At 43.8% G+C, this 10992-nt stretch overlaps 1 protein-coding gene across 8 annotated transcripts in view; it reads right to left on the reverse strand.

Annotated features, from left to right (window-relative positions):
• The window catches only part of Abcc9 (ATP binding cassette subfamily C member 9), a 113169-nt gene extending 102404 nt beyond the window's left edge, over positions 1 to 10765 (reverse strand). For 4 of the 8 annotated variants that reach the window (XM_052175227.1, XM_052175225.1, XM_052175226.1 and 1 more), the window contains exons 1-5: positions 10110 to 10431; positions 9729 to 9828; positions 9423 to 9643; positions 5281 to 5441; positions 894 to 1035 (exon numbers count right to left, since the gene is read on the reverse strand). In XM_052175227.1, coding sequence (XP_052031187.1) covers positions 894 to 1035; positions 5281 to 5422 — 284 coding nt within the window. In that variant the 5' untranslated portion in view covers positions 5423 to 5441; positions 9423 to 9643; positions 9729 to 9828; positions 10110 to 10431. Of the gene's footprint in view, positions 1 to 893; positions 1036 to 5280; positions 5442 to 9422; positions 9644 to 9728; positions 9829 to 10109; positions 10432 to 10654 lie in introns of those variants that run through there. The other 4 variants (XM_052175224.1, XM_052175222.1, XM_052175223.1 and 1 more) reach the window with 4 other exon arrangements.
• Positions 10766 to 10992: the final 227 nt, after the last annotated feature.

Raw genomic sequence — 10992 nt, forward strand, 5'->3', positions numbered from 1 at the left:
ATGATAGATATAGATATTTAGTATCAATATAGATTCTATATACCTATTTTTAAAGATAAAGTACTCATTAAAATGTGTCAATGGACAGAACTTTCTGGGACTCGTGAACAAGGACTCGTGAAAGCACATGTCTGGGCTGGAGAGATGGCTCAGAGGTTAAGAGCATTGACTTCTCTTCCAGAGGACCTGAGTTCAGTTCCCAGCAACCACATGGTGGCTCACAAGTCTGTAATAGGATCCGATGCCCTCTTCTGGTGTGTCTGAAGAAAGTGGCAGTGCACTAACATTCATAATAAATAAATAAATCTTTAAAACAAAAATGAAAGCCCGTGACTGAGCACAAATGACAGAGAACTAAAATTATCTGTCAGAGAAATTATGTAGCAAGACAATGGTGAAGGTGAAGCCCAGAGGAGAACATTCCCCAGGTAAAGGGTCTGCTGTGCAGGTGTGAGGACCTGGTCCATCTTCTCAGAACCTGTGTACATAGCCAGGCAGGGTAGCACATATTTGATCCCCACTGTCCCAGCCCTCATAAGGAGCAATGCAAATCTGAGACAGCTCAGGGACCAGCTGGACTGGCAAAAGCAATGGCAAGGGACTCACACATCCCTGAGAAGTCAGAATGTTAGGACCAACACTAGAGGTTTTCCTCTGATCTCTACACACACACCTCAGCCCCACGCGCAAACACACATATGTCATACATCCTTGCACAAAGCAAAAGCAAACCCCCGCATAGTTATCCAGTATCTCGAGGGACAGTTATTTCTGCTAATAAGTCACGATCTGATCCCTCCTCAGCAATGAAGTCTGGGGATGCACCATTGGCTACTCTCTGTCTGTGTGCCTGCTGCCACGCAGTAAGACACTGGATGAGTTGAGCCACTTACGAGTCTGAAACAATGCCTTCTGCTATCTCACAAACGTGGACAAACAGGAGCGCAAACGTCAGAATCCATCTCAGGTTGTGTCCGGGGAAGTGAAGCCACGTGTTGTGATGAATTTGCACTTTTGAGCTTTGGCTCCCCCATCCTGAGAGACAAGAATGTGATTAGTGTAACAGGCAGTGCAATCACAGGTATAATTTACATTGTTGCGTGTTGCAAGGTTTGGAGAACTTCTGGGACCCTAGTGCTTTGCACTGAAAGAAACTCTGGTCTATCTTCATTTCGTTAAAAATAACTATTCACATTAGATTAACAGCACCGCGGAGGCACACGTCAACTCGTGTGACATCATTCCGAAACGATGTTCCACCTGTGAGAGCAACAGGATCCTAACTGATGCTCTTACACCTTTGACTCACTGGACAAGACATGAAAACTGACAATATCAAAAGGAAATCAGCATCTGTAATCTTTTTAAACATGAGACCCACAGGGGACTAACAAAAAGGACATATCTGGTGGTACAAAATGGGACATATTTGAGTCAATTCCAAGTACATGCATATCTGAGTGTACATGTATGTTCATGTATGTGTTCACATGTATGTATGAACACATGCGTGTTGTAATTTGCATATAAAAGCTCTCACTTTCCACCCTGTGTAAGACAAGGGTTTTTATTGGTCACTGCTGACCTGTGAGCTCGTGGGGATTTTCCTATCTCTCTCATCTCACCCTAGGTGTGCTGAGATTACAGATGTGTGCATCTTCCTTTATGTGAGTTTTAGGGGTTCAGATGCAGGTCCTCATGCCTGCACAGTAAGGGCTGGCGCACTGAGCTGCCTCCCTAGACCTGATTCATACACACATCATATGAGAAAATGCTGCCCTCTGGCTGGCCCAGCTCTGTTAAAAACCTGGAGGTCAGCATGCAGAAGAATGCAAATTGATCCATCCTTGTCTCCTTGTACTAAGCTCAAGTCCAAATGGATCAAGGACCTCCACATAAAGCCAGACACTCTGAAGCTAATAGAAAAGAAACTGGGGAAGACCCTTGAGGACATCGGTACAGGGAGAAAGTTTCTGAACAGAACACCAATAGTGTATGCTCTAAGATCAAGAATTGACAAATGGGACCTCATAAAATTACAAAATTTCTGTAAGGCAAAGGACACCATCAAAAGGACAAATCAGCAACCAACAAATTGGGAAAAGATCTTCACCAATCCTACATCAGATGGAGGGCTAATATCCAATATATATAAAGAACTCAAGAAGTTAGACTCCAGAAAACCAAACAACCCTTTTAAAAAGTGGGGTACAGAGTTAAACAAAGAATTCTCACCTGAAGAACTTCGAATGGCGGAGAAACATCTTAAAAAATGCTCAACTTCATTAGTCATTAGGGAAATGCAAATCAAAACAACCCTGAGATTTCACCTTACACCAGTCAGAATGGCTAAGATTAAAAATTCAGGAGACAGCAGGTGTTGGCGAGGATGTGGAGAAAGAGGAACACTTCTCCACTGCTGGTGGGGTTGCAAATTGGTACAACCACTCTGGAAATCAGTCTGGCGGTTCCTCCGAAAACTGGGCACCTCACTTCCAGAAGATCCTGCTATACCACTCCTGGGCATTTACCCAAAAGATTCCCCAGCATGTAATAAGGATACATGTTCCACTATGTTCATAGCAGCCCTATTTATAATTGCCAGAAGTTGGAAAAAACCCAGGTATCCCTCAACAGAAGAGTGGATGCAAAAAATGTGGTATATATACACAATGGAGTACTATTCAGCCATTAGAAACAATGAATTCATGAAATTCTTAGGCAAATGGATAGAGCTGGAGAACATCATACTAAGTGAGGTAACCCAGACTCAAAAGATGAATCATGGTATGCACTCACTAATAAGTGGATATTAACCTAGAAAACTGGAATACCCAAAACATAATCCACACATCAAATGAGGTACACAAAGAACGGAGGAGTGGCCCCTTGTTCTGGAAAGACTCAGTGAAACAGTATAGAGCAAAATCATAACAGGGAAGTCGGAAGGGGTGTGTGGGAAAACAGGGGGAGGGAAGGGGACTGATGGGACTTTTGGGGAGTGGGGGTCCAGAAAAGGGGAAATCATTTGAAATGTAAATAAATATATCAATAAATAAAAAAAATGAAAAAAAAAGTATACCATGCTTTTCTCAAAGAAAGCTGACACTGGCCTGTAGAGAGGGCTCAGCAGTTAGGACTGCATACTGATATTGCAGAGGACCAGAGTTTGGCTCCCAGCACTCCAGACAGGCAGCTCACGACTGCCAATAACTCCAGCTCCAGCTGATCGTCGGGCTACTGTGGGCATCACACACCCATGGGTATGTATGCATACACACACAATTTAAAGTAAACTAAAATAACAATGTTTAGTTAGTCATTCAAGCCTTGGGAAGCACTGAGAACACTGCCAGCTTACCCTGTGTTCACAACAGAAGGAAAAAGGTAATTACTTCTCAGTCACATTTCAAGGTTTTCCTCCCCAAACTGTAGGTGGAGAGAGAACCATCACTTCCTTTATGTTACTCTACAAGGGAATCCCACCTCCATTTTTTTGCCATCCTCTTTCTTTTTCAGTTTTGACTATGGAAATATACAAGGTACTTCAAAAAACAAACAAGGATTTATACTACAAGTACTGCAAGAAAGGAGTTCTGTTTAGATAAGGCAACCCCAGCAGCGCCCCAGGAAAGAAAACCAACTCGAGGCTTAGTGCTTGGAGATGTAATTCACAACTAAAAAGTAAGCCTTACTAAGGTGTTTATGCTTTCTTTCACCTCTAACAGGAGAGCTCTGTGTCTCCTGTGACACCATGATTTCCCTAGCAGGTGGCACTTCTTTGATACTGGGCTAAATAAGAAGCCAATGTCATAAACAAACATTGTCAGTGTCCACTCTAGTCCTCCTATTCGAATATCCTTGTGGCCAGCCTCTGCGATGACATTAAATGGGGGGACAGTAGAGACTAAGGATCTGTCTCGATCTGAATTATTAGCTCTATCCCTGCTACATCAAAACCTGAGTGACATTTCTACTCTCCAGTCCTATGATACTCAGTCTCTATACATTTATTTAACATAAACAGCGGTGTACCAAGAGTGATACTGGCCTCCTTGTCCGCATTATGACAGAAACTCTTGGATCACTTACGGAATGCTAACGTGTGGTACCTATGGAGGTTTGGTTCTCAGGGTAGCGTCACTCACTGGCTTGGTCCCATGGCTTGCTCAGCTTTCTGTCAGATACAGCACAGACCCGCCTGTCTGGGCGTGGCCCACAGTGATGGACTCTAGCTTGACATGGTTAGCCAGATAAGCCCTAGCTCTCTTGCTGTTGTTAAGGTACTTAACATTACATCAACCTTAATCATTTTATACATTAAAAAAAACATTGTTTAATGTTTAACAAGCTAACAGGTCTATTTTTTCCCAGATGTGGCTCTGATGCCTGTTACCCCCACAACACTTAAGAGACTGAGGCAGGAGGACTGCAAAATCCAGGGCAGAGTGGGCTGTGTATCCAGCTCCACACATCTGAGCTGCGTAACAAAAACTTGCCTCCAGAAAAATAAAAATAAGAGATTGGTAAAATGATCTATTTCGGCTGTTTGTAGGAAGTTTCACAAATCATACCTAACTGCCCTAGATAATCAGCTTGTGTGCATGTATAAATGCTTACACGATGTATTATTTACCAGCTCTTTTGTGTGTTTCCTGAGTCAGTAACACTATGTAACCCATGCTCGTCCAGAACTCATAGCAATTCTCCTGCCTTAGTCTTCTGCTTAGGTGCTGGAATTGCAGGTATTAACCACACATGCAGCTAACTTCCAAACGGTTTTCACAATCATTCTTTCTACCTAAGACACACTCCACCTCTCGCCTTCCTTCCAGGCCCAGATGGGTTGTCACTCTGCAGGAGAAGGCTCAGGGCTATTTGCTTTTGCTTTTGCAAATGGGCTGAGATGATGAGGTTGCGACACTCCTGTGGTCTGCACTGGGGCAGGTGCTGTCTCGTCCCTGTTTCCATCCTGTATCATAGCATAAAGCAAACACTTCCCAAATGCTGTAGTCATGTGTCACAGGATTATCTCCCTCCTCCTTTTTAAAGAGCTGTGCATGGATGGTAAGTCACTGACTAGCCTGTGAGATAGTCTACAGCAAGTACATACAATCAAAACACACCCAACAGCATTACCCTGCACTCAAACACACACACAACAGCTTTCTGGGCGATTTCACCTTAAATGCAGCTTTCTCACAGCTTTTGTTACACAGAACCTCCACCGCCAGTGTGACAGAAACATGAGGTTCTGTGTGACCTCATGTCATGACTTACCAATGAACAATATTGGAAAAGTGATAAACAGCAGGAAGACATGAGGGACCAGGTTGAGTGCGTCCACAAAGCAGGGGTTTTGGAGAACGCCATAATAGATGTTGTAGGAGGAGATGTTGTTCCCACAAAAAGAAAGGCTCATTTCTTCTTATTTGATTAGCCTAAAATAGAGAAAAGACTGTCTTAGTATTAAACTTCCCTAAAATAGAGGCTTTAGCTAAGAGTTTCATAACTTAATTTAATCCCTCTTACTTTGTGGCTAGAGAAACAAAAATCATATAAAGTAACTTCTGGTTTTCCATAACATTCTAGTAAACCTCTTAACATGGTTTTAAAAAAAAACAACTTGTGCAAAGTAGTACCTCAGAGAAGCACACATCAGAGTAAGTTAAGTCAAAGAAGAAAAATAGTCACATGTGCAAGGAAGAGAAGAGAAGGACCAAAGCTGGTAAATGAACCGTCACAATGATGCAGTGCAAAATGCAATTTCATGTTGTATCATTTCCCACACTCATTCGCACACCCCAAAAAGATTCCTTAGTCATGCCATCTGAACAGAAATAACTGAAGTGTCTCTCTTCTGTTGCAAGGAATAGTAACAGAGAAGCACACAGGGCAGTGCACAGAAGCTGCTTCTCTCCAAAGAACAAAGATGTCAAGCAGTTAAGGCACACTGAATTCAGCTTCTGACAAGTTAAGGAAGACTCCTAAGGTCTCAGTCAGACCTTTGCTGCCCTGTGCAATTCAATGGCTTCATTATAGTTGCAGAGTAGCTGGGCTGTCGGCAAGCTAATTTTAGAAAGGTTCATCATCTGCAAAGAAACTTAGTATCCTTTAATCTACCTCTGCTTTCTTCTCCCCACTCCTTAAGGAAGAAATAATGCATTCTCTCTCTCTCTCTCTCTCTCTCTCTCTCTCTCTCTCTCTCTCTCTCTCTCTTTGCTGTGTGTCTGTGTGTGTGTGTGTCTGTGTGTGTGTGTGTGTCTGTGCGCATACACGCACAGCAGGCATATGGAGGCCAGAGGTCAGCTTACTGGAGTCAGTTCTCTCCTTCCACCATGTGGGTTACATGTTCAAACATAGGTCATCAGGCTTAGCAGCCACTGGCTCTACTTCCTGAGCCCTCTCACCAGTCCTCATGTACTTTCCCAGCATGATCTAAGCACCGAGGTGAAGACTTTTCTATGGTACAGGCTCTACCACATTTATACATCTTTCATTAGTTGGTAGACATTTGGACCCTCTGGCTGTTATGAAAATGTCACTAGAAATATTCCTAAATTATGCAGAAGTTAGCTAGCTGCTGAGTTGGAAACCTGCGTCCCATGCAATGAAAGGTAAAAATGGGCAAGAAACATGGGACTTCATGCCAGTCACTGCAAGGACTTCAGCTGCTACTGTGTGTGTGTGTGTGTGAGAGAGAGAGAGAGAGAGAGAGAGAGAGAGAGAGAGAGAGAGAGAGAGAGACAGACAGAGAGAGAGAGAAGAGGGGGAGGGAGAGGAAGGGAAGGAGAGAGAACAGAATATTGTACCTGCTACCGTGTGTGTGTGTGTGTGTGTGTGTGTGTGTGTGTGTGTGTGTGTGTGAGCACAGACCCGCCCTGGCTTTGATTTTTAGTAGAAGACCTTTTTCTTTGCTATGCTAAAAGACAGCGGCGCCTCGAGACTCTGCTCCATCAAAGCAAGACCCTAGGCCTCCAACTTGTCCTTCAGCCATCTACAAGCCATCTAAAGCCTACTCTTTAACTGCTTAGCTCTTGATGCAGCCCATTCCATATCAGAAGTCCTCAGAACAAGCACATGATGGCAGTGATGCTTGGGTATTTTACAGTACACTGCATTAAGCTTCTGATAAATCCATTCGTTTGTCAATCAGTAGACAACTCGGGATCCACTCCCACATGTGGATTTATAATCTGTGCATTTCACTCTGTCAGCGCCCACCCGTCTTCCTAGATAAGTGATCTTAACAATTCCTATTAAAACAAATAGCAGTTTAAGAGTTTAACCTCAGCAGACTTTCTTTTCCATATTTATGTCGGATTCTGTGTTAATTAAAAGTTAATATCACATCAACTAATAGTAGCTTTCTTATTTTTCTCTTCACTGATAATTAATTTAGTAATGGACATGATATTTTTCTTAAAGACATGACAAATAATGTGACACAGAGAATAGTAGATAAATTGTTGGAAAAATAAAATTTCCCTCAGAAGTTTTAGAAATGGTTGCTTGAATATAATAAGTTGGAAAGCTTGTACAATCATAGCCCAAATGTTTGTATATAGTCTCCTACACAGATTAGATCGATAAACCCATTTTTTGATAAGTCACTGATGGCTTTCTAGTTGATATCTTTTTTTAAAAAAATACATTTTTAAAACAAACTCAAGATGTGACCATGTAGTCAATATAAAATAATTATATTTTTAAAAACAAGCTCAAGATTTGACCATAGATTTGGTAAATCATTACCACTGCATGAAACTCTATGGGAGAAAGATGAAATGTTTTAAATAATGACAAAATAGAAGTTATATGTTCATATATGTACATTAGTAGATGTCTTTTGATAAAGACAGAAAATCAGTCAAAAATAACAGCTAGCAATGAGGTTTTTAAGACTATTTCCTTGTTTAGCAGAAATGACAAAATGAAACGTTAAGTCATTTACTTGCTTATTTGTTTGTCTGTTTGTTTGTTTCTGCAGCGCAGGAGACCAAGCCCAAGGCATCAAACAGGCTGGGCCAAAGATCTGTCACTGAACGACACATTCTACCCCCAGCCCTACGACGACATTTCACAAAAACATCTAGGTTTTGTTCCCTCTGAGCCCTGCCCTGGCTCCCACCCCTTCCGCTCCTTACACAGATGTCCAAGCTTCCTTCTGACATCTCTTCTGCTCACGCCCCTTGACCACTAGATTCCTTTCTCTAATCCACTGTCCAGGAAGAAGATTCTAATACCCAGTTACATCAACAACCAAAAGGAGGGAAAGAGGAAATTTACTGCAGATACTATATTAGGTGTTGTGTCCATCAAAGATATTGAATCAAGATGATGTATTTGGAGTGTGTGTGTGTGTGTGTGTGTGTGTGTGTGTGTGTGTACACCTGTGCATGTTGTTCTAGCATTTGAATCCAGATCCTCATGTTAGGCATTCACCCTACAAAACAAATTATACCCCAGCCTTCTAATAAGTCCTTAAATTTCCAAACATCATCTGTGGTTCCCTTCCAGAGCTCAGACTTGGAGGAAGGCCATACACTGATGCTCTTGAGGGCCAAACTGTCACTGTGGCCTGAAGGTCACCTTTGCTGGTGCCCCTTCCCCTGTATCTGTTTAGGCTCAGCTGGTGCACCAAAGCGACAGCAACAAGGAGGAAAGAGATCATAAGGGAAGGAGAACATTTTCTCCCTACCCCCACCCCGCCCCTGAGGATAATCCCCTGAAAGACAGTCCAGTGTTTACAGTAGTCATTAGGGATGGGGAATTGGAAGGAACCAACTTTAAAACAGATCAAAAGTGAAACTTTGACTGCGGAATGGCTTGAAGAACCAAACACAAAGGGGAGAGGAGTTCTCCACGCCAAACTTGTTTCCTGCAGAGAACAGCGACAGCAGAGTGCTTGGCCCCAGGACCTGCACTGTGAGAAGTTCGCCAGCCCCTGGTATTTATAAAACATGGTATCCGTTCAAAACTCTAGTGATTCATATATCAACTCTTTTGATACTGCTATAGAAAAACAAAAGTTAACTGATTTAATTCTTACAAACTCTAAAACATTAAAATGTATCAGTAACTAGCTGCCAGTTACTTTTGCCAGCCTCCAGCTCCCAACCTAGCTTCTGAGCAAGCGAGTGAGAAGCAGCCACCTCTCTGTCCACCCAGCAGAGGCTGTCAGTTGTGACCCACTGACATTGCCAGCCAAGTTCGAGCTCTGGACACATCTAAAGCAAGCATGCGTGGGGTAGCTTTCCTTCTTGTATGTGGACCAACTCACCCCTGGGTTACTCAGCACTTAGCCGAATCATCCTAGGTGAGAAGCACATCCCTTAAAGGCACCTAAGGTGGCTGTTACCCACGCCGCGCACAGGACACCCATCATCCACCAAAGCAGATGCTACAGTCATTTCACTGACCTTGCTCCGTGGAGACCTCACAAAATAAGTAGATGTTTCTGGCTGCCTAGCTAGCTGTCTGGCTGGTTCTGTACAGATCCAAGTAGGAAATTTCCTAGCAAAAAAATGACCAGTGAGTGACTTGATTGATTCCTTGCCTTTACTCTCCAGGGGGCTATGACATCAGTGACACAGGAAAGACAATGCTGGTGCCTCCGCACAGATAAGATTGTTTTTAGACACTGCAAACAAGCAAGCAAGCGAACAAGCAATAAATAAATAAATAAATAAATAAATAAATAAATAAATAAATAAATAAATAAATACCTTGGCTTTGGCTCCAGGAGTTAGTCCCCCTGCTGGCGCACTTGAGTTACAAACCGCCTGCCCACAGTCTGAAGAAATTTCAAACTAGTACACAGAACTCCTAAAGAGTAAAAAGTAACAAATTCAGTGGACAGAAAACTGCTGCGTGAATTGTAAAGGGAATGACTAAGAAAGTCTCTTTCTCTCTCTCTCTCTCTCTATATATATATCAGTGACACCTTTCCCTCTTTCCAGTAGGTTTCGGCTCCAGCAGGCAGGCAGGATTGTGTAAGTCAGACTGGAAACCTGATCCTCACCTTCTCCCTTCCAGCAAGTCCCCTGAATCTTAGAAATAGCGAACGCCTTAACTGAGGAAATACTAGATCAAAATCAACAGCTTACAGTCAGTGACTCCTCAAAGTGGTTTGGAATCTCTCTGTAGCAAGCCGAGGAGCTCACGCACTCCATGGGACGACAAGTTTTCCTCCCGGGTCAGCAGCCCGGCGAGTGGATTATTTTTAGGGTGGTGGGAGGCCAGCTGCTGCCTCCTATCGCGTTTCTCCTCTGCGCTGCGCTGCGGGTCGGGGCGGACACTGCCGCGCCCAGGCAGGAAACTGCAGGAGCCCAGGACTCATCGCCCGAGGCCGGGGACCTTCCCCATTCAGGACCCTCTTCACCCCGACCCCTCTCTCCCGGATCATCCCTACCTGGGGCCCTCTATCACTCTGGCTATCCCCATGCAGGACCACCCTCCCCTAGACCCTCCTCCACCCCTCCCCACTCCTCCGGAGGAGCTGCTTCTACTTCTACGGATGAGCACAGCGAAGACGTGCCAAACCCACACCATACGTGGTTCCCCCAAGATTTCACTAGAGAGCGGAACTTGCAAAAACCGACCCCCAGACCCTAGAGAGGAGCGTTATCAGATATGAAAACGCACAAAGTACCAGCTCTGCAGGCAGCCTTTGCCTTAGCCACCAAGAAATAGATGTAGAAGTGCCATCCGTTCCCCTAGCTTCGTCCCCAGGGGGACTGAGAACTGAAAGGTTCATTCTAGGCAGAACAACCTGCACTTGCAGGCGCAGGGCAGAAAGAATGCTCCAGTGAACCGGGAATGGGGGGAGTGGGGGGGGGGGATTGCCTGTTGCTCCAGCCAATGGCACTTTTCTGAGCACCCCAAAATTTTAGTTTGATTCCGAATTTCGGCACCAACAGTACTTTTTTTTTGTTTCATCGCTTTCATGAACTAAAGATATAATTAACTCTTGAAATAACAAAGCCTGCT

This window comes from Apodemus sylvaticus, chromosome 2 (assembly GCF_947179515.1).
Source record: "Apodemus sylvaticus chromosome 2, mApoSyl1.1, whole genome shotgun sequence".
NCBI lineage: Eukaryota > Metazoa > Chordata > Mammalia > Rodentia > Muridae > Apodemus > Apodemus sylvaticus.